The sequence below is a fragment of the Carassius gibelio genome, chromosome A15 (assembly GCF_023724105.1).
Source record: "Carassius gibelio isolate Cgi1373 ecotype wild population from Czech Republic chromosome A15, carGib1.2-hapl.c, whole genome shotgun sequence".
Lineage (NCBI taxonomy): Eukaryota > Metazoa > Chordata > Actinopteri > Cypriniformes > Cyprinidae > Carassius > Carassius gibelio.
The window spans coordinates 3,187,741-3,211,882 of NC_068385.1; the positions used below are offsets into that span (position 1 = coordinate 3,187,741).

Sequence of the window (24,142 nt, forward strand, 5' to 3'; positions counted from 1 at the left end):
GCAGTCAGATCCTATGAGCAAAACTGGATGAGCAGCTTTAATTTCTTGGAGGGGAAGTCCTTTAAGATGACGGTACCTTTTCCGTAAAGCCTTGACAGGATAACAGTGCACTCCAAGCCCCAACTCCGCTGCAGTGAATGCTCCATTTATCCGATACATCTTGTTTGGCTGGCAGGCTGGTGAAAGGTTAAAGGAAACAGCCGCCCCATGCAGGACCTTTAATTCTTGTCTGACAGTACGCAGGGGCAAGTCCTCTGGCTTACCTTCCAGTTTCAGCCGGGTTGCTGCAGTATTTAACAAGATGGTTCTTTCGGAGCCATCATCCAGAATGGCATAAGCGGTCATCGATCGATCTCCATTTCTTAGAATCACTTTACATATCTTCAACAGTACCTTACGACTTCCTGGGGGCTTGTCAATGAATAACACCTCATTTGCAGCCTCCCCCAAGACAGGGCTAGTAGATGGATCTTCTGCTTCCACTACTTTCTCCTTGTTCCATATATTAACATCATGAAGAACAAGCAAGTGACGACCATTGCATGTTTTGCAGCGCATTTTAAGGTTACACTCTGATGATCTATGGCCCCGTCCACAGCGCCAGCATCGGTTGTGCCCCTTAATCCAATTCTGCCTCTGAGACTTGGAAAGTTGAGAGAAATTTACACAGTTATTCAAAGTGTGTTTGTTGTTATCACAATAAGGGCAGTAAGCTTTCCCCTTGGTGATCTTAGCAGTGACAGCTGAGGAATGTGATGGTGATGAAGGGTATTTCTCTGTGCTAAGCAGAACCTCTGTGCCCTTGTTGAATGATGTCAACCTCCTTGACCTATCCCTGGGCAAACTGGTTGAGTATCCTCTGCCCGAACGGCTTACATACCTTGTGGAATCTTCTTGCACTTGGATTTCATATTCTAACCAGTCTGCTAAGTTAAGGAGGGTTGGAATCTTCACATCTAATGGATAAATAAATCTTCTGAAACTGCTACGCAGATCATGTGGCAAATTACTCAGAAGTCTGGACACATGCGAGCCACATCTTAATTCCACCATGCCAGGCTTACCTAGTTGTTTCAGCATTCCCACCAAGGATCTCACCCTCAGAGCATACATTCGAAAAGTTTTAATATCTCCAGTGCTGATGCTGGGCCCATCCATCAATTCCACTATGCGCTGTAATGCTAACTGATGTGGCTGGCCATACTGTTTATTGAGAGCATCCATAGTGTTGGTATAAGGATGACGTGAACTACTGTAAGATTCAGCAATTAACTGAGCCTCTTCAACCTTGAGATGTTCTAGCAGGATATGAAATTTAAAGCGTTCTGTAGCATCAGCTGGTAGAATGTTTTCTAAAGCAATCTTAAGCCGTGCAAACTCTCTGGGGTTTGGGTAAATCAGGTCAGGAATTGTAGGAGTAGGGCCACGATATACTCTTTCCTGGTCAGTAGTTGGACTCAGAGAGTGGTGGTGCCGTCTCTTGCTCCTAGAAGACAAGCGGTGCCACCTGGAAGAAGATTGTGGAGATCCAGAGCGAACATAACTTCTTACATTCTCGGCTTGAGTTCCTCCACTCTTTCTCTGACAAATTTGTCTAACAATTGCTGGACTGGTATTAACATTCTTCTTCCTGGATGAGCTCAGGGACAGATTTCTCATGCCCTCAACAGAAGAGGACAAACTTTCTTGACTGCTTGAACCCTCATAGCTCTCCTCACTTTCTGCTGAACTACTATCTTGCGATGCATTGTAAGAGGCTTGGGCATAGTTTGAATTTGCTACAGGTTCAGCTACTCTTGGCTTTCTCGGGGCTGGAACTGGTTTAGGGCGGTCTCGGGCTTCGGACTGACAAGGTACAGGAAAGGTAGACAATGCCTGAGGAGGCTGTGACTGATTCTGCCAACTTAACAATTGTTTCACCTCCGCTTGTAGCTGAGACATCTGAGATGTAAACTTGGCGTTGGCCTGCTTAAGATCATCTCTTTCCTCCTGCAGCCGCTGAACTGTAGTAATCAGGCCACTTTGTTGTCTCCTTAAATCAGCATTTTCTTCTCTCAAGGTTTCAACCTGCTGATCCCATCGATCTGTTACATACCACTGTTGAAGACTGTGATAGTCACGGTGATGTGCTGCTACATGTGGGGTGTCCATCCTGACATCCTCCTCAGGTGACACAGCACAGGGGGTTTCATGGGAATAGCTAGGTGGTGATAAGGATCTTTGTAGATTGTAGCCAGTCAAGTCATAATCCTGCAAGTGTGCAGGCAGAGATGATTGTCTCCTGGGCCGCTCAACAGGAACATCATCTGATGGCTGCATCTCCATAACTGTGGAAAACTCTAGCTCCGGCTCGAAGGACCATAAAGAAAACTGGTATAACTAGACCAGTTGGGGTTGCCAGTGGGGGGACTAGTTCACCACAGATGTCCGGTAAGAGACATAAAGATGCAGGTTAAGTCTTTGATGCATTTATTTTCTTCACAACAATTCACAAATGTTGCAGATATTACATTGGTGTTTCCATCTGGGTGTGGTCTTTAACAAAAGATATAACAACAAATTAGTATAAACAAATCAAGTAGGTAAATTCATACAAAGAAGGTAGCAATATACACTTAAATGAACAACCTACATAAGAATGTGTGATGACAACCAGTAATTGCATTTAAAGTACCTTAAACAATGAATATCAACTAAAATTCAGAAGGGTCACAGCTATCAAAAGCTGAAGTACATAAATAAACTTACTTGGTTCATCTAACATACGCACACAACACCAACACTTGAGAAAGCCTCGAGCACATTTGCTTTCACCTACTTGGTGCAGGCTATTTCTACCAAACACTAATCATTGCCACCTGCTGGAAGTGGGCGGAGCATAGTGTCTTTAGGTTGCTGCGATGACATCACATTCAAAACACTGGCTGATCACCAGAAAACTTCAAAATAAAAGCTTGTTTACAGCGGGCCTTTTTAACACCGGTCGCCCACTGAAGCTAAGCAGGACTGAGCCTGGTCAGTACCTGATGGGAGACCTCCTGGGAAAACTAGTTTGCTTCTGGAAGAGGTGTAAGTGAGGCCAGCAGGGGGTGCTCACCCCTGTGGGGTCTGTGTGGGTCCTGATGCCCCAGTGTAGTGACGGGGACACTATACTGTAAAAAGCACTGTCCTTCGGATGAGACGTTAAACAACTGTCCTGACTCTCTGTGGTCATTAAAAATCGCAGGATTTTCTTTCGTAAAGAGTAGGGGTGTAACCCCGGCATCCCGGCCAAATTTCCCCATTAGCCTCTGACCATCATGGCATCACTCTGTGACCTCTCCACCAGTAAGCTGGTGTGTGGTGGGCGTTCTGGCGAAATATGGCTGCCGTCATATCATCTGGTGGTGGTTGAGCGCTATAAATGTAACTAATTATTAGTGAATTATTAATTGTACAGCACAGTGATTCAGACTGACAAAGAAAAAACAGCTATTATCTCATACCATATCATAATTTCAGTCACTTTAACTGGTCTATATAGACATATGATGGTATCTCCAATGGCTGTACATGAAGATGGCTAAAAAGAGCTCTCTGATGAAGCACTCTGGAATAAAATGAAATAAAACTTTTGACAAACCATTCACCAAAGCTACAGCTAGTAGAGAATAGTTGAGGCAAGTCAAGTCAATTATCAGATGCTTATTTCAAGATAGCAAGAACAATGACAGGTTTTTGTGAACATGACACCCCCATCCGCCCACCCACCCGTCCGCCTCATCTGAGTGATACAAAATCTTGCCATTATTAACTATTGACCAAGATTGCTTTGTAGTTTAGCCACTTCTCCAACACATTTTCAGCTTTATGTAGGAGAAGTGTTATTGAAAACAGATCACACATCTTTGTTATCCAGAACTGAGTGCTTTTTCAGATTTAGCTCAATATTTAGAGCCAGACCCGCCATTGCCAAATCTCTCATCATCTCTATACTGGAGCCAAAGATGAATGTCTGACAGCTCTCAAAATAAATGTATGCAAAAGTGGAGGAGAGAACAGACCCCGCTCACCACTCGCCAAAGAATGCACATTCCACATGCTCCCTCTCTCTATCTCTCCTTCTCTCTCGCATTTGACAGGAAACCTGAGAATTTATTTCTACAATGGCATGGGCTAATTAAGCCTACTATCAAATCTATATAATAACTTGAATGGAAACCTATTTTCAGATTAAAAATTTTAAAAATACAACGGTGATGAAACAAAGGATACAAATATGGTCACACTTCATTTTAGGGTCCAATTCTCACTATTAACTAACCATTAACTATGACATTTGCCTCAATTAACTCCTTATTTGCTGCTAATTAATGGTTTATAAGGTAGTTGTTAAGTTTAGGGTATTGGGTAGGATTATGGATGTCGTGCATTATATGTACTTTATAAGCACTAATAAACAGAGAATATGTTAATAATAGACATGCTAATAAGCAACTAGTTATTAGTGTGAATTGGACTCTATACTAAAGTGTTACCCATCTTGAGAGGCATAGTTGTTGGCTCTGATGGCATCAAAATAAGCCACTCCTCCATATACAACCTGTCTCAGCACGTTTGAACTCAATGGCAACAGCATGAACCTCGGAACTTTGAAGAGCGCAGAAGAGGGTTTTTGGGATTTTATACAGACAGCACTACTTCACAGTCATCTTGGTACTTTATTTGTGTATTTTTCCACTAGCTGAGGCAGAAGCCAGAATCAGCTGCCAAGAAAACGTACCTGTGTTTATACACCTTCATGAAATAATAGCTTCATTTCGATGGAAACAAAAACAAACAGTTTTGTGGCTTCCACAATCAGGTCAGATGAGGATTAGCCACAAGAGAGGCCAGTCAGAATGACAGCTGATTAATAAAACGTCCTGGCTGAGAAACTCCAGCCTGGGATGCTGACTCCACAACTACAGAGAGTGAAGATATCAACACAGCCAGTGGAAAGAAAAGTTATCAGCATAATATTTACTCTGTGGGTTTCTGGGAAGGGCTGCTTGAACATAGGCAGGAGCCAGATAAAACCAGCAGGTGCTTACGATTCGCTCCAGCAGGGAGAGACGGCAGACAGCGAAATCTTTCTGCTGTCTCTTCTGAATTCTGCTATGATTGAATCTCTCACTGAAAATGTCAAAGCCGCATCACATTTATGAGTTTTCTCTGCTTTGAGGAGTCTGTTCCTTTATTTAAGCAACACTTCATAAGGCAACACCGACTGGATTGTGTGCAGAATGAACTAAATGTTGTTTTAATCAATCTTTTTTATGACCCTTGAAAGCTGCTGCCTTCGGTTTAAGAGGATCTTTTGCAAATAGCTTGTTAGGAGATTTGAATGATGCCTAAGTGTTCTAGCCTATGATCCTGAAACAATAGTGTTGAAATGCAGACCATAATGCAACCATAATGCAATCCTATACAAATCCCTCATTCCATGTGGGCTGAAATGCTTTAGTCGTGGATGGCAGGCTCATGGACAGCCCACTGATTAATATATAAAAATGGGAAATGCTGGATGAAATCTAATGTGAATTCTAAAATGCAACTTCACATTTATTAAACCGACTAAAATATTTGAAGAAACCTGGTACCTCTTTTCTATTCTTCCATTCTTGAACCATATCTATTTCCAATAAGTTCTGCTCATTTGCACTTTATATTAATTGAAGAATCGTGAAAAAAATGGGTCATGGTTTCCACAAAAATATTGAGCAGCACAATTGTTTTCAACATTGATAAGAAATGTTTCTTGAGCACCAAATCAGCATATCAGAATGATTTCTGAAGGATCATGAGACACTGAAAATTGGGGTAATGATGCTGAAAATTCAGCTTTGCCATCACAGGTATAACTTACATTTTAAAATATATTACAAATTGTAATAATATTTCACAATATTGCTGTTTTCACTGTATTTATTTTCAAATAAAGGCAGACTTCTTTTAAAAACATTTAAATATCTTATTGACCCCAAACTTTTGAATGTTACTGCAACAGTCATTTTAAATTTATCCAATGCTTTAAACAATAAACTTAGTTTTGAAAGACAAAACTAAAAGGTGGAGCTCTATCTGCCGGAATATCTTTCTTGGTTGAACTTTTAATAGAGGCTCAAGTCAGACTGAAATATACCCCTCTTAGGAGCCACACTGAACTCTCCACTGTCATGCCTCAAAGAGCTCCTCATTGTTTGGCATGTGTATAAACAGTCAGGCCAGAGCGTGCACATGACTGCCACCTACATAGCACATCACATCTCTGAAATACATATATGGAAATGAACGTGATAACAATGCCTCAACATTTCATCACCGTCCCCATGGCAGCCTGATCATGTGCCCAAATAAACAAAGAATCTTGAATAAGACAAATATACAAGCATTTAAAGATTTCAATCTATTAACAGCGGAGTTTTAATTACTGTCCAATAAAACAGACAGATGGACCACCATAAAGCACTCCAAGAGAAAAACATAAAAAAATTCCAATATGAAAACCACGTTGCATTGACTGACATCTAGTGGTCAAACATTGTCAAAAGCGTCTCAACTTTGAATCCATCACTAGAGGTTTAGAAGTTTATATATATATATATATATATATATATATATATATATATATATATATATATATATATATATATATATATATATAAATATAAATACACACACACACACACACACACACACACATCTATGTTGTCACATTCTACTGGAGCACGTTGTTAAATGTGTTCTGTGTTAGAATGTGACAACATAGATGTGTGTGTGTGTGTGTGTGTGTGTGTGTAGCCTATACACGCGTTGTCGCATTCTGTGTTACAGATTATATTAAAGATGTGTTGTTACCTTTAATATTTTGTTCCATTAATTATTTGTCTTGAAATTGTTTTACCTTTTAAATTGTGTTGAATAACCTACAACAGCCTACACTAAAAAATCTGTGGCGTACATAAAAAAATAAAAAATAAAATTGAGAAATTAATACATTTCACAAATATTTGTAGTAGACAGACGTCAATTGTACTTTCTTGTAAAAAAATAAATAAATAAATAAACATTTACAAGTCCCAGTCTTTCTTGGTGTATTTTTCAAAACCCCTAACGATAATGCAACTGCAAAAATTAAGCAACTTGAAATTTAACCAGCGATGCTCAGTAATCTCAAAACCATAAATTAATGCATGCAAACATTTCGTCCTCACGTCGAGCACGTCATCACACTGTCATTCCACGCATACGTTGCAAATGCGGAGCGCGTGAATTTTACTTCAGTGTCACTAACCTGCAAGTCGTCTCTCTCTGACGCTTTTCCACAATAAATCCCAAGCTTTGGACGTGGATTCCCTGAGCTGCTCGCTGAACGATCGTCTGAGTGTCAGTTTCGCTGTCATCGTCAATCCGCGCTCATAATAATCAATCAGTGTGGCTCGCGCGCGATCTCCCGTTATTTCTCAAAGATAGCGAGACTCCTCGTCCTCTTCATCACCTGCCCCGCAGCCAGAGAACACAACGGAAAACTTTTCCGAAAAATAAATGCATATTACAAAAAAAAAATAATGTGGTAATAATTTCCTAAATAATCCAGTTTAGGACCTGCGTTAGTAAAAGACGTGCAGCCGCTGTCTGGTGTTTCAGAGCAGATGTGAGTTTGTGTGAAGTTTCTCCTTCAGCTCCTAACATACGATCACTCTCTCACTCTCTCTTTTTCACTCTCTCTCTCGTTCATCACTCTCACTACTCGAAGACTTCATTTCAAGTCTCACCAAAGATCTCAACTCACGCACTCCATATTAATTCCTGATGCTGTTTAATGTTTAAATAAATAAATAATGTATTTTCTGTGTTAAAAATGGATACCTAAATATATAATATTTAAAATCCATTAAAAATGTATATATAAATATATAACAAAACCCACATATTTATATTGTTGGAAATATAAATATATGAACAAATATGTGCACTTGTGAACAATATGTATTTAAATGTTAAAATGGTACAAAAAAAAAAAAAATACAAACAATAACAATATACTATATGCCTTTCTCAAGGCAAAAAGCACAAAATGCAGCTCATGTACTCTAGTCTGGATAACAAAAGCAATATAATGTAAATTAAATGAAAGTTTGGGACATAAAGGTATATAGAGAAAAATGGTCATGCTGAGGAAGGATAGACATACCATGAACACTGACGGCTTATTTAATTATGGGCCTCTATGGTTTCTATTTTGCGCTCAGCATGGCATTATCATCATAACAGAGAGGAGATTGCTTTTTGTGACAGGTTTTCTGTCTGCAATGTCAAAAGCTGATCCAAGTTAAGATGAAAAAATGTTGGTGACGACATAAAGCGAGTCTAATGGAGAAATTAATACTCTTATATAAACGACTACTGCATGCAGGGAAACTCGATGACAGATTGGTATCAAGAGTATTCAACCTGGATCCAAGATATGTTATTAAAAGAAAGAGGTGTAGCTTTGCTTTAACATAAAGCAGTGCACTATTTGTTGTCATCCAAGATCAGAGAGAACAGATTTAAGCAACCAGTCATGTGTCTAGGTAGGGAACAGTCTGGCCTTTATCAAGGTGTGTGTTAATGCGCCTGAGCTTTATTCACTAATGGAGTCATCTGATGGGAAAAACCTCCCAGGAGAACATGAGGGGCTTCTGCTGTGCCTCAGCTTACGTGTCAAAGGTCAAAGGTTAGGGCCAAACATTTCCACTCTTGCAGGATCTGCATTGGAATGCCTGGCTTGGCGATACAACCATCTGACCACTTAAAGAATAGACTAAGAATTGGAGGTTGACTGATATTTTTTGCACTTTAATAGTGATTATATCTTACTAATAAATACAGAAACATGCTTTTTAACTAACTACAATATCTAGCCTGAAGAGGTTTAAAAAGTCTCAAGTGAAAAAAATGAAACCTGCGTATGATGGCAGACTGTACTATACTAGATTAATTTGACTCCTGGACGTTTAATACTGCAAAGTCAGGTCATGTCTGTCCACCTCAGCAACTGTCTCACTCCATCACTGCTCCAGCTGGCTGTTCTGAGCCCTTGATCTCCTGTCTGTCAGCAGCTGATCTATTGGAGAGACCCATCACTTTAAACTTCAGCACAGGTTTCCATTATAAGACCAGCCTGGAGCAAAATACCAAACCAGCGGTCAGCACAACCCTGATGACTCTTGGTCTCGCTGTCAAAACAGTTGATGCTGAACGTGTCATCTGCATTCACGTTGCATTTCCAGCAGCCTACAATGAAATAACCAGAAAGCATTGAATCATAACTTACGCTATATACAACTTGATATGTTCAGAACCGTTCCAAATGTCTCATTAAATAAACTGATCTTAGAGATTAAACCGAAATGGATATTGTGAAAGAAATGAGCCAGCCCAGATGTGGAACTACAAGTGCTTATAAGAAGTAACTGAATAATTAGTTTCACAAAATTACAGCACAAACCCCTTAAAATTTGCCAGAGAGAGTATAAATGTCATACAGATGGTTGAGCTTGCGCATCAAGAAAACTCAATGGACTTCTGCCATTTGCACAGTAGCCAAGCTGGTGTCTCTGCATTCTCACCAGCGTCAAAGTACGCAATTGAAAACACATGGACCTTCAAATGCCTAAATTCCTCGTTTAAAAATATTTGAGCCTATTTAACGCAAGCCTTTAGTTGCTGTCTGGTCCTGGGCTCAGTAATGGGGTCACGCGGGTCACTTTCCTGATCAAAGCCTTTGACAGGAAGCCCCATGCTCATGGCTTTGCGCTATCATTCCTATTGCTGTGATGTTCTCGGCATCATTTGGGAAAACAATTGTTGATATTAAGGAAATTATTATGGCTAGACTAGGAGGATACAGTGAAGTGATGTAAAAGAGGAAGTGGCTGTTAGAATGTGAATGGGTGTCCACACAAACCCAATAAATTTCCATTTATGCATTTAGCAGACGCTTTTATCCAAAGCGAATTACAGTGCATTCAGACTATCAATTTTTACATATAATGTGTTCCCGAGGAATCGAACCCCCAACTTTAGTGCTCTACCAATTGAGCTACAGGAACACAAGACCCTTGGTGGGGTCTTGCTTGTTTTAGCAAGACCCCATCAAGGTCTTATCTTCTCTCCAAAAAGACCCTTTAGGCTTCATATGTAAATACAATGCACTTGAAATTTATCTGAAAGGCTTGAACACAATTAATCGTCACTAATGCTTGTGTTGGTTCCCACACATATAAATAAAAAAAGTATTCACCACAAGTGGTTACATTGAATCTACTCTATGAATTATACATGAAACCACATGTGGTCTTCTCTTGCACCTTTTGTTTGTTTGGCTACGAGCCCAGAGACTTGAGCTCCAGACTGACCACTGAGCTGGAATGAGAAAATGCCCAGATGTTGAGATGCTGAGCTCCGATTGGCCCCCTCATTTGTCCGTGAGGTCCCAGGCCAGGCTTTAGAAAACCTCTGGGGGGATCACGCTTCCCAGTCTTATGCATTCAAGGCGTGGAATTCTCCCTCAACTTCCCTCTTGCTCCTACATATGGGCCCATCTTATGGATGCACTATAAATTTCCTGAACAAATATTCCAAAGTCTGGGCTGCAGTTTTCCATGGAAAAATCACAAATGTAATGTATATCTGCTTTTAGATTAGGAGCTTGAGGGGGAGGAAGGGCCTTAAAGCAACTGTTCACTGACTGCACTGCATGTGATTCATTGTGTAAAGCATCATTGTGTTTTGATAAATCCCTGTTATTCTAAATGTGTGACTGAATGTGGTTATGTTCGGAATAGCATACGGACATACTATTCTTACTATTTTTGCTATGTGCAATGCATTCAACCATGGTGTCGTGTAACTGTCAAAATAATTTTTGCTATTAACTTGTGACCGAACAAACAGAAAAATGAACAGAATGAGCAAACAAACAAACAATTGAATTAATGAATGAATCAATGAGTAGTAAAAGAATGAACATCTACTACAATTTTTGCTACTAACATGTAACTGAACAAACAGAACAACTGAACAGAACGAACAAACAAGTGAACAAAGAGAAACAACTGGATGAACAACAAACAACCGACTCAATCAATCAATCAATGAACAGTAACAGAATCAACAGCCACTAAATTATTTGTTAACTTGTGACTGAACAAGAATAAATAAATAAAACAAACAAACAAGTGTATCAATGAATGGATCAATAAAAAGTTACAGAATCAACAATATTTGTTAGTAACTGAACCAACAGAATGAATGAATGAGCAAACAACTCAATGAATGAATGAATCAATTTACAGTAATATAATCAACAGTCACTATAACATTTGCTAGTCAATTATGATTGAAGGAACTATCAACAAACCAAACAACTGAATTAACATATGAAGGAACAGCCAATTTAATGAATAGTAACAGAATCAGCAGCCATTTGTGATCATTCTGTGAACAGAGCATGATCTAGCTCCTTGGCATAGTAAACTAGCACACAAAAGAGTTACACACACACATGCAGACGTCATGAAGGGGCCAGAGGGGGTCTGTGAATGCTATTGGTTCACTGTTTCAAACTGACAATGCATGTAATGCTGTCAAGTCAAAATCATGGGAAAACATTTCCAGTCACACACACCACCTGGCTTCTATTAGCAGAGAGGGGAACACACAGACAGACAGACAGAAAGACACACACAAACTTAAGACTAAATTCTTTTAAATCCAATTTGGTTTAAATTTGTCAAAAAAAAAAAAAATGTGCCGGATTTTATGACTAACAAAACATAAGCAGTCAAATCTCCCAAACATTAGCAAGCTGCTAACTAACAATGCAATTAATAAATAAGACACCATGAAATAAAAAAGAAGGTGACTGTGCAAAATGCTTGGCACAAAACCATAGGAGCTCAATCGAGAATAGAAGTCAGTTTATTCTCTCCTGTCTGTAGCCTGTTCGATTGTCCGGCCAAATTGTTTAATAAGCACTTAACCACAAGAAAACCCCTCTATCCCGCAGGGACACCACATTCTCGCATAACTGTACAAGCACAAGCCTTAGGAGAGGGAGAGGTGTTTAGATAATGCTGCTTTACAATCTGGCCTTTAGAATATTACATTAAACAAAGTTGTAACCCGAAACATTGTTTTTAGTACAAAAAATAAGCAAAAATGGCCTTAAAATCTAACACTGCATTGTATTAAATCTAATCCACAAAGGCTGGAATGGCTGGAAAGTGTCTGGAATGAAAAAGTATGAATTTCAGTTATTTCATTGCTAAACTACAGGACAGTTTTGCAATTATTGCTCAAATACTGTACAAATGCAACATGTATATTACCATTCAAAAGTTTGGAATTCCAGTGAAATTCCTATTAAAGACTTTAAAATAATACAAAATATTTATATTTCATTAAATGCTGTTATTCAAACATTGTTCATCAAATAATCCTGAGAAAAAGACACTACAGAATAAAATGATTTCCAACCATCATTAGGCAGCACAACAGTTTTCAACATTCGCGATAATAAAAGTTTTAATAAAAGCAGCAAATCAGCATATCAGTATGGTTTCTGAAGGATCATGTGACTCTGAATACTGGAGTAATGATGCTGAAATATTTGCTATTACAGGAATGAATCACATTTTACAATATATTCAAAATAGAAAACAGTTATTTTGTTTAAAATTGTAATAGTATTTTACAGTATTAATGTTTCTAATGTAATTCTGATAAAATAAATGCAGCCTTGGTGTGAATGAGAATCTTATTTCAAGTATGCATATATATGTTCCAGATGCTTTTATTGTTCCTGGGCATTTATACATCCTGGGATTTACAGAGCACTGCATGTAATTGGATGGGATTGCAGAGGTGACAAGTCTTGTACAATGGGGCCCAATCCAAATTAGTGTCCGTTTAATCCCTCTACGACATCTCCTATTGTGAGAAAATCACACTCTGGCAAGAATAAGTTAATCAAATTATAGGGGAATTATTGAGAAAGATTCTTTACTGCAAGAACCTGGAATGGTGCAGTAAGAAATTGAAACGTTACATTATGTAAATTGCTTTTTAAACACAAAGGCATGGTTGTAGGTAACCAAATGTACCATCAATCCATACATAAAAACAATCTCAGGATTTATAAGCCTATAAACGAAATTGAGACCAAAAAGCAATTCCAGCATTACAGAATTCCAAAGGGCCAGTGCCAACAATGGAAGTCCACTGGAAGCCACAAGCCATTTTCCATCTTTCCACATGTGGAACATTTCATGCTCTCCCTGTGGCAGCGACTCTCTATACAGCATAGCCTGCCAGGCCACATGATGACCTGCCTGTAAATTTAACTCATGATGTCATTGATTTGGGTCATGCATGAGCAGAGGGAGGCCAAAAAGATCAAATAATAACATAATCGCATGAACCAATCCTCATGTGAAGAGAAAAATTTTGCTTGGCGACAGAGGTAAAGCCTTCAAATGAAAAAATAGTCAGTAGTTGCACTTGCTAACACAAGCATCTTCTACTATATCACATGCTTAAGGGTTTTAAAACTTTGGCATGTAAATATTCCTAGACTTCTTATTCTACAGACAATAATTGTACAACAAATTGTGTGGTTATTGAGAGGAGATGTGCTATTACTTTTCTAAGCAACTGGTCTTAAAGGGAAAGTTCTGTGCACTGTGCACCTTTGTTTAGTAATTATTATGTGTTTTAAGTTCTTGTCTGTGCTTTTCACCTCAGTTGGGTCTACTTGTTGCTAACTGGTTTTGTGTACATGTGTTTGCTCCAGTGCCCATTGTGTGGATTAAAGATTTTTGATTGTATTCCTTGTTTCCCTCATATTCCTTTCCACAGCATATCACGTTACAGAAGACCCAACCAACAGTTACCTCCATGTGTCTACCCTCCGTATTTGTTTCCATTTTTTCCTATCAGTGTTTTTGTTTCCCCTTATGGATCCCTTCACCCGCCAGGAATTCCTCCTCCTCCTGCTGGAGCAGGGGGACAGATCTCTCAAGGGCCACACAAGACTGTTCTGGCTGTTAGCTAGCATCACCAGCTCCACCTGGCTCCCTCGTCCCTCTGGCTCCACTCGAGCCATCGCCTCAGGACTCCACCTCGTGCTCCGTCCTACCAGATTCACCTTGGTGCTCAGTCGATCAGGCTCCGCCGTGGATCTCCTCGGTCACCAGAGCCCTCGACTGCACCCTGGCCCCCCAGATCCTCTGCATCCCCCTGGCTCGTTGGCTCCCCCTCTCCACCTCGAGCTCCTCCACCACCTGCTCCGCCGCCATTGGTCGGCCAACTGGAGTCAGCGGCCATTCTTCCTCCATGACTCCTTCCTGCATCGGTGCCACCGTAATGGTCCAGCTTGGCTCCTCCTGCTCCAACTCCTTCCTGTTTGCTCCCTGGTTCCTCTCTCTATATTCACCTACCTGGACTCTGTCTGCTGGCCCCCTCCTGGGTGTCCGTCCTCCTCCCAAACCTCCTCCCAAGTTCCCACTCGTGCCATCCCATCTATTGTTCTACGGTGCGAGGACGCGCCTTCCGGGGGGTGCGATATGTCATGATCATAGACCGTTTTTTTTTGTGTTTTTTGCCCATGTTTCTGTTCATGTGTCCCTTAATTTGGTCATGTTTATGTCCTCGTATAGTTAATTAGTCATTTATAAGTTTATAAGTTGAACTCGTTGTGTACAAGTGTTTGCTCCAGTGCCCATCATGTGGATTTCGCCTGTGTTCCTTAGATTAAAGACTTCAATTGTACCCCGTTTCCCTCGTACTCCTTCCAGTAGCGTATCGTGACACCAGAAAAAGAACACTTTAAAATTCCCTTAAGTTTCCAGGTTTGCCAAGACCATAAGATCCCTGACCTTAGCAACACAATGGCAATCACCCAAAATTTCTTCGCATCTCCAAGGACCACTCACATTGTCCGCAGAAAACTGAGAAGGTTTGTCCCACTTCAGTTGTAGTGGCCAAATGGAGGTACCATGGAAGATATTTGGGTTACTGAAGCTAAAATGATTTTACACAAATGCTTTTGTGTGTGTGTGTGTGTGTGTGGTATCTCAGCCATCATATAGTGAAAATAATGATCTAGTATTTATTTGATTTGATTCTTGGTGCGATTGCAGCCAGCTACTCATTTTTTTTCACATGAGTATTTTGAAAGTTGGGGTGGAAACCAAGGTCATGATAATAACTTCTAGCTCTAGCTTGTTTTTACAGTTCCACCCTAATTTCAAGCACAATAGGTTCCAACAGTGCAAGCGGTGTGTGAAAATATGCACCCTACGCTATAACATAATTTGTAAAAAGACCAACCAGTTTCCTTCAAGGATTTCATTCCCTTTCATCTCACAGTTAATCAGACACAGCTCTCCTGGTTTCTGACTTGAAAGGGCATCAAGTACACAGGGCTCTTTAGAGACAGACGGAGATAGGCCAGCCAGACAGGACTGCATGGTGAGCGGACACAGCTGTTAGGGGTCACCCTTGTTGGCCACTAAGAGCCAGTCCCCCTGGACAAGAAAAAAAAGAGCCAGTCTAGAAAGCAGCTGGCTAGAGAAAATATCTTCGAGATTCATCATGAACACATATAGACAGTCCAGGAGGTTTGTGTAGTCACTCCTGGCAGATTTAGAATGCAGCAGAAAAAGAAAAAGAAATAAAGAGGAAAACGGAAAAGAAAGTAAAAGTAAGCAAAGGAAGACGAAAATGAAGTGGAAAGTAAGAGTATGGGGGAAAAGAAAGGAAAACTAAGGAACAGTAAGACAAAGAACAAGGAGAAGGAAAAATAAAAGAGGAAAGAAAATTAAGCAAAAAGAGGAAAATAGAAGAAAAAGAATGCAAAGAAAGGGAAGGTTGTAGCATGGAAATGCTGAGGATAATATGGGTCAGAGGTAGAGCTACAGGTGATTAATGTGCACTTATTCTTCTGGGCATATCCGGTCAATAAAAATTGCATTAGCTAAATTAGCTTTGCAGAATCTATATTACCAATGAAGTTGGAAATGAAATTGATCATTATGATGTGATTGATGCAGGATAAAACTAAAACAGAAGCACAAAATCAATGAGGCATATAAACATAGCATACATCATATACAAAGAGGCCAACTGATAATTTCCTTACAGTGATGATCGTTGGGATCATTTTTGGACAGGGTTCTTCTATTTACTTTATTGCAATGGCCTCTATTGTGAGACATGTTGTTCTCAGTAGAATCTAATTTGCACTCAATTTAATATAACATAAATCTGGCTCTAAACTGCAGTGGTTTTTGTTTTTATCTGAAGGGGCAAAATTGCTTTATCTAATCAAATGAGGACAAATTCCGGAATGGATGGATGGATGAACAAACAAAAGAAAGAATGGATCTCATTCACTAAGTATGTGTAACTTTATCCATTGCAGTTTTGCAAAACATTTTTATATTGCCTGAATTTTTTTTTATATTGCCTGTTGTTGTTTGTTTGTTTATTTTGTCTATATATATATAGGAGTTTTTGCTAAATTTACATGTTTCCATTGGGGGTATTTTTTTTATTTGCCATTTCAATTTGCACAATTTGAAGGTTAATGATAACACAGCTACTGAGAATTATCTGCAGAATTAATTGAGAAATGAACGGCAAAAGTGTTAAAGCCGTTTCATTGCACACAAAACATGAACACAGTCTTGTCTTCTTACAAATAATTCCAGAGTGGGTTTCGTGCTTTGCAAACAAAAATGCATATGGGAAATTTTCCAGGATTTATCATCATATAGTAAACGGCTGAAGGATAAATGTATTCTTTCTTCTACAACATAATTTCAAGCGATTTGGAGAAGAGGTCAAACTATCGGTTTACATCTGAGGAAAGACAAAGATCTGAAAAAATGAAGTGGGTCAGATGGTTCAGTATTTTTCCATATGTCTTGCTGTTGCTGTTTTTTAAACATGAGAAGTGAGGAATCTGCTGTATAAGTCATGTCACACAGCATAAGACATGGATTATTCATTCACATCTGGTCATAAGACTGGCTTCTCAATCGACAACTGCCATGTCTAGACATGGATGAACATGTTAATATAACAGTTTCTTTGAGTATACCTATCTAACCCTTCAGAGAGTATAGCCAAGGAATCCAAAAAGGGAACTGGGTTCTTGAGTTCTTCACAGGGGTCTGGCGCTGGTCTGCATCAGAGCTAATGGCGTTTTACGAGGCGCAGGGATACTTCTGTTTGTAGGACGCTGCCGGTGGGTGGGTCAGAGTGACCATTATAGACTGGAACTTGGTTGTTCCTGTGGCCTCAAAGTTGTCATTCAAAATACAAATGCATTTGGAAAAAGTTTCACTACACCTTCATATGTAAGAAAAAAAGTAAAGATTGTTTTTAAAAAAAAAAAAAAAAACATACCGTTTTTTTTTGCCGAAATAAATACAACTGAAATGTTGGCTTAATGAACACAAACAAAGAAATTTGGTAAACAGACTTACATGGTATTTGTTCTTCTATAAACAAAAAAACAGAGGCATTTTTCTATATGCCAGCTAGAGAATTTAACTCTGGCTCCTAGTTAATAAACTTGAAAATAGTGGAACAGGTGGCTCACATGGGGGTCTGCCTCATGTGAACAAGACACCCAAACAGAGACTAGCAACCTCTGTTCTCTCAATGCCTCTCCTCTATAAAGCTTATTTAAATCTATGTGGCTGATCTAAAACTATTAATGCAATTTTGGTTTGCATTGTATCAACCAAATCAAATGGTAAAAAAGACAGTTGAGCTTTCCTCATAAAGGTTACAAACATTTACTGAACAGAATTTTATAGCCACCAAAACCTACTGTTGCTCATTTCTCCACGACATGATTTGTAACCCTAATCAAAATGCACAGCTCAGAGCTTTAAATAACAGATTTACAGTGATCTGATTGAAATAAGATTTAAGTTTTAAGTTTCGAAGTCATCATTAAATGCTCCAGTGCCTGTAAGCGAGGTCTGGACAGAGTCTTTCTGGAGATGTGTGTATTTGGAGCCGGTCAGCCATCTGGCTCTGCAGCAGAGATGACATCATACAGTCTCTATATCCCTGCAGTAAAATACGAGAGAGGAAATACTACACCACATGTGCCCTTAACTCTACACGTTTCTTTTATAGCATCATTATTGTTATTACTATTAGCATGGCTATCCAATCAAAGACACATAGTTAGCTGTTCGATTAAATAAAAGTGACAGTGTCATCCAGAGTGGACAGATCCATTTAAATAAAAGCTGAAAGATTCTAAACAAAATTGTTTAAATTAATTTATTTTAAATTTATTATAATTTTTTGAATTTTTCAGCTTTTGTTAAAATGGATCTAAATATCTAAATAAACAAATATTTTTAATTCTAAAATTAACATTTTTGCTTCCTTCTGTATTTCATTTCCTTCCTTTCTTCATTCCATCTTTCTTTTTCTTTCCTTGTTAATATATTTAATTATTTTTTCCATTTCTTCCATACTTCTCTTTCCATTCTTTCTCTCTGTTGTTACATTACTTCCTTCTGTTCTTCCTTTATTCCTTCTTTGTATTACCTTTGTCCTATCCGTTCTTTTCTTTGACATTTCTTTCTGTTTCCTTCTGTCTTTCTCTTTCATACTTAACACTCTTTAGATATTTTTACATTCCTTCTGTTCTTCTTTTCCTTCTTTCCTTCCCTCTCTTCTTCTTTTAACCTTCCTTCATATTACATTTGGCCCATTGGTCTTTGCATTTCTTTCTTTCTTTCTCTTTCATCCTTTTTGCATCCTTCTTTCCTTCTGCATTTCTTTACTTCCTTATCTATACATTTCTGTCTTTGCTTCCTTCCATAATTCTTTCTTTCTCTCTTTCTTTCTCTCTCTCTCTCTCTCTCTCTCTCTCTCTCTTTCTTTCTTTCTTTCTTTCATAGCTTGCATCATGTCCTTGATGGCATTTCCTATTTTTCTCCACAACATTCCTAGCTCTTCCTACTATCCTGTAAATTCAGTCCATAAAAAGTTACATTTTCATGTAGTTTAACTTGCAAAAAGCTTATTTAACTTGTAAATACGGTTAGCAAGTTCACACAGCAAAACACTGCCTGAGAATTTATTAGAAACATGAGATTTTGAGCTTTCAAATGGCAACATCAGTCAAGATTAAAGGAAAGAATCTGGTTTCATCCGTGAATTAGTCACGCTCTGGGCAAATTTCAGGACAAGCTCGGTGCGCAATTCAAGCAAAGACGTCTACAATGTTTCAGCTTTCTCTTGAATACACGCTTTAGTGATTTGATTACATTAAGAGGCAATTCAAACAACTTCTCACTGAAAACCAGATACACCTTGTCCAAGTATTAGAGAGCTCCACAGTAAACCGGTCTTATTAGTGAACATCTCTTAACTGATTAAACAAAGATCTAAGGGATACAAGTTTATATAGACCTATCCCTTTCAGAAATAGCATTCCGAAAGATTCTTTTACACCTCAAATGTCAAACGCATTTACCCATTCTGATAAATTCACCAAAAAACATTACTGTGCCTGTTACATCCAAACACATCTTATTGCCAGAGCAGTTTGATGTATAAAGGAAAATGAGAACTCACCTGCGCCTCCATGCCATTTCTTGATGGACATCTGAAAACAAAACATAAAATCTGTTAAAAAACAGTAACCATATCACATAAAATGATCTCATGAAGCATCAAAACAAAGCACCTGAAGTATTGCTTCTCTCCCACAGTGGATAAAATCAACCCCTGACTATTTCCTCCCACGGATCTGCTGAGCGGTACGTTGACCTGACCTCACTATGATTTACAGTGCTTTCACCCAGCCAAGAGAGAAAGTGCTACTTGTTAAGAGAGAGGGTCACGTCCAACATTCCAGCGGTAATCTAGAGAGACCTGTTTTCTAGTTTCACCTTTCTGCTATACGCTAAGGTATCATGTGCCCTGTGAAATATATCACGTTACACTCATATCTATTCATGTTACAGAAATGCAACTTTTCCTCCTAAAACCAAGAAATTAATGATTTGGGTTGCCCTTTATTTTACAGCAGTTTATTTTACACTTACATGTACTAACCTAAGAACCTATATATACAGTATACACACACTTTTTTTCAAATATTATACATATATTAAGTGCTATATATATTTATTATATGCAAATTACTATTTCTGAGACAATACACATTAATGTTTTAGGTCTTGAGAACTTTTTTCTGTGACATCAAATGTTTATAATATTACATAAAACAACCTAATTATAAAAAATACAAATACTATTTAAAATAAAACTACTGTACATAATCAGTAATATTATAAATTAAATTTAAATATTATAATATACATCAAATATTCATTTATTTACATTATTATTATTATTATATAAATTAATCATAATTACTATTTCATGTAACAATTTATATAAAAAAATTCCGCATGACACTTATGCACTTATACAGTATATTGGCATATGCATGTATGTGTATGTGGGTACAGACACATCAGCATAAATATTAATAATCCACAACACTATTAAAAATGTTTAATATCACGCTACGATAATATACAATTATTATGACTGTATTTTATACATTTATACTATATTACATCTAGTTAAAAACTAAAGTTACATCAAAATGTGTCCACGAAATGTGTTAAGTTGAAAACCTGAACCTACAGTAGCACAAAAAGAAGACTCTGTGACACAATATGGTACTGTCAAACTTTTAAAACCGATCCAAAAACGTTTTTCCCGCCTTGTCTGAGTGAGCAAACCCAGGTTAATTTCAGCAGCAGAAGCAGCAGATGTCTATTAAACACAACAATTATGTAAAAAAAAGATGTTTTGTTGACTCTCAAAAGGTTGGGGGCATTTTACATTGAAAGGAAGCAGATGTGTTGTCTGAAATCACAGCAACCAACAAAACACAAATCATTTTAGTGTAATTCAAAGCATTTAAAGTTGTTTGAAGTGCCTGTTGATCATTGTTTGATTATTCCCTCAGCTGTAAATGTACACTGAAGCCCTCTGCCTCTGTTTAATAAGATCTGGGTCTGAAAAACACGGTGGAAAGAGGGGAAATCATGGATGATATCATGGTTGCTTATAAGCTGTGAAATTTTGCAATGAGGGGTTGAATTTTTACCACACATCTCAAAGAGTTTTGATGCTCCAAAGCAAGTACAACTGAGGGTGTTACCCTCATAAACCAGCTTAAACAGTGCATGAAAAACTATAAAGCGAGACCGTTTCTAGGTATGTATATTACATGTTATTTTTGACAAGACTAGCGGGCCGCTTACTGGAATGTCGCCTTTCAAAACAAGTTTGCAGAGGATTACGATGAATTATAGGAAGAAAGAGCATGAGCACGTGTAAAGTCCTGCTGTTACTCAAAGCGGTAATTGTCACTGACACGAATGACGGTTACATTACATGTAATTAAGCATCAGTGAATGATGACTAGCTTTAGGAAGAGCCACCTTACAAAAACACATATCATGCGGAAATATCCACTCAACCGTCAATCAACCTGACAGCAAAATCAAATCCAAGAACTTCAAGTAAACGAACAGAGTGTTCACACCATTAAATACAAGAAAACGCATCAAGACGCAACTGAAAAGAACAATGAAAGAAGGGGGATGTTGTTTTGACACATGAGTTCCTTCCTGGGAAACGTGTAATTTTCTAGGAATTCTAGGATTCCTGTGTGTAAATGATGATGACTTTCTCAGTCAGTAATAATGGATAGATAGACAGATATAAAATAATAATGCATGATGGGAAAACTAACTGCGTGGGTTACACTGCATTAGCTCAGAATGAGAAACAAGATCCTAACGCAGCAAAAGGAAAACAGATGCAGTAATTTTCAGAGGCAAGGGTACCGATACGTAAAGTTTGCAGATAAAACAAACATCATTTTGGCCTGAATCTGAATAATAAGTTGTTGGATCATGCTATATATCAGCGGTATATAGCATGATATATATATATATATATATATATTTGTTTTATTTGGCATGCATGACTAACATCTATCAAAATATTAACTGCACTGGAGATTCATGAATACATGTTTGATATTACACACGTTCCAAATGAAACTGATACTGACTGGCCTAAACTGACTCAGTTAAAGCCTAAAGGCAATGTTAAAACTCTATTTACTACCAAATGTGCAATTTTTTCAGAGCGATTAAACATGTAATATGATTGTTCAGTGATGTCGGCCAAAAAGAAAAGGTATTTCAAAGGCAGAGATAATAAGTGAATGTAGTACCTACGTACTATACAGTATTCGGTTTTGAATGAAACATTTTCTTTTTTCTTAACTTGCACAGATGAATGCGCTTTAAAGTACAAAAAAAGCCTTTGGCCTCCACTTCAAAGTGACCCCAGAGGTCTCGGGTGGGCCAGATGTGGTCCCAAACGCAAAGCCTCATCCATCTTGCATTCCATGAAACCCCCTGCAGCAGGACAACTTTTCTATATTTAGCTCCATTTTTCAGCCTTGCTCAATCCACTGGAATATGTTCCATCTCGTTTCCTCATTCTCCATCACATTCAGCTTTTTTTCCCCCAAACGGGTCTGTTGTTTTGCGCATGTGTAGGTGTTCTGATGGAAGACCATGGACCATCCATCTTCCAAACTGAGGTGGGTGGCTGAGTTTGTGGTATTTTTTTGAAGTTGACATCTAGAGAACATCAGAGAAATGCAGCTAGCATGACACAGAGTCTTGGTTGTGTTATGAAAAAAACAGACAAAGGAATAGGTCACTGTCACGGGTGACTCTACGGACAAGACTTTTCTGATGTATCTCATACGTTCAACATGGAATCTGTGCATGCACTAAATGTATAAATGAGGTATATGAGCTTAATACAGCCCATTTTTTTGCACAAGCCTGTGCCTGTTTTCCAAAAAGGAAGCAAAAGAAGCAGGGTTGAGTAAGTGAGGAAATGAAAGATGACTTTAAAGGAAAGGATCATGTAGGATCAACCCTATTCCCAAATTAGCCCTGCTTTTAAAGAAAACACAGGGAAGTTTAATAAGCACCTCATGTTCAAGCTTCTGAAAGTGCTGTATATGTTAAAACCCACTTTGAGAGCTGTTCAGCTTCTAGGCTCGTTGCCAGAATGCCTCTCAAGGCTAGTGCTGGTGAAAGGTCCATGCATCACTGCATTTTGTACGTAAGTAAAAGTGTGTGCATTTCATGCACAGCTTCCACTCGTAACAGTCTGGCAAACAGGAAGTGCAAAAAGATGGGCATCGTGCCAAAAGGGTCGAGGTTTTCCGAGTTAGCCCCTGCAATCTTTCAGCGTCACAGGAAATGTGAACTTGCATGCAGACAGGAGACAGCATACAGTACATACTGCTATTTTTAAAACCCTGATGAGCAAATGTTTTGGGAATCTTTGAGAAGGATGTTATGATCGTTTTCGATGAGTGTTGATACTGTCATTATAATGTATGCAATGTAGAGAATTTAAAACAAACCACACAGTGTTCTATTAACTAGTATAATATATCTAGTTAAAAAGATATTTCACCCCAAAATTAAAAATCACTATTTTACACAACCTCATGTTGTTCCGAGTTTTCTGTGCATTCTGCTAAACTTCAACAAAACACATATAATACAGGTTTGGAATGGCATGAATAATAAATAATAACAGAATTTGCTTTTTAGGTCAAATATGCCTTTAAGTCAGACATTAAAAAGTTCTCACAGTAAAAAAAAAAAAAAATGGTAGATTCACAAGGAATTTAAGTATCCAACAAAAGCGAGAGGGGGAGAAAAAAAAGAGCAAAACAGCTTTCACCTCTCAACCCAGCTGTATTTTGACACTTTGCAGTCCCAAACTGAAGTTTAACCTCTGGAGGAGCAGAACAAATCCTGGCCTGAGTTGCACTTGGCCATGTAATCTATCTTCATCCTATTGAGCAGCTTAGCTCCCCTCTCTTGCCCCAATCAAGGACCCCGTAGGGATTTGGAGAGCCAGCGTGGACCCTCCACACAGATGGATGGAGAAGACTCAGCTTCTC

General features: G+C 38.5%; 1 protein-coding gene across 3 annotated transcripts in view; it reads right to left on the bottom strand.

Moving 5' to 3' along the window:
- LOC128028946 (stAR-related lipid transfer protein 13-like) overlaps nt 1-24,142 on the bottom strand; it is a 73,916-nt gene that overhangs the window by 36,486 nt on the left and 13,288 nt on the right. For 2 of the 3 annotated variants that reach the window (XM_052616325.1, XM_052616326.1), the window contains one exon: nt 19,684-19,714. In XM_052616325.1, coding sequence (XP_052472285.1) covers nt 19,684-19,714 — 31 coding nt within the window. Of the gene's footprint in view, nt 1-7,315; nt 7,599-19,683; nt 19,715-24,142 lie in introns of those variants that run through there. The other variant, XM_052616329.1, reaches the window with a different exon arrangement.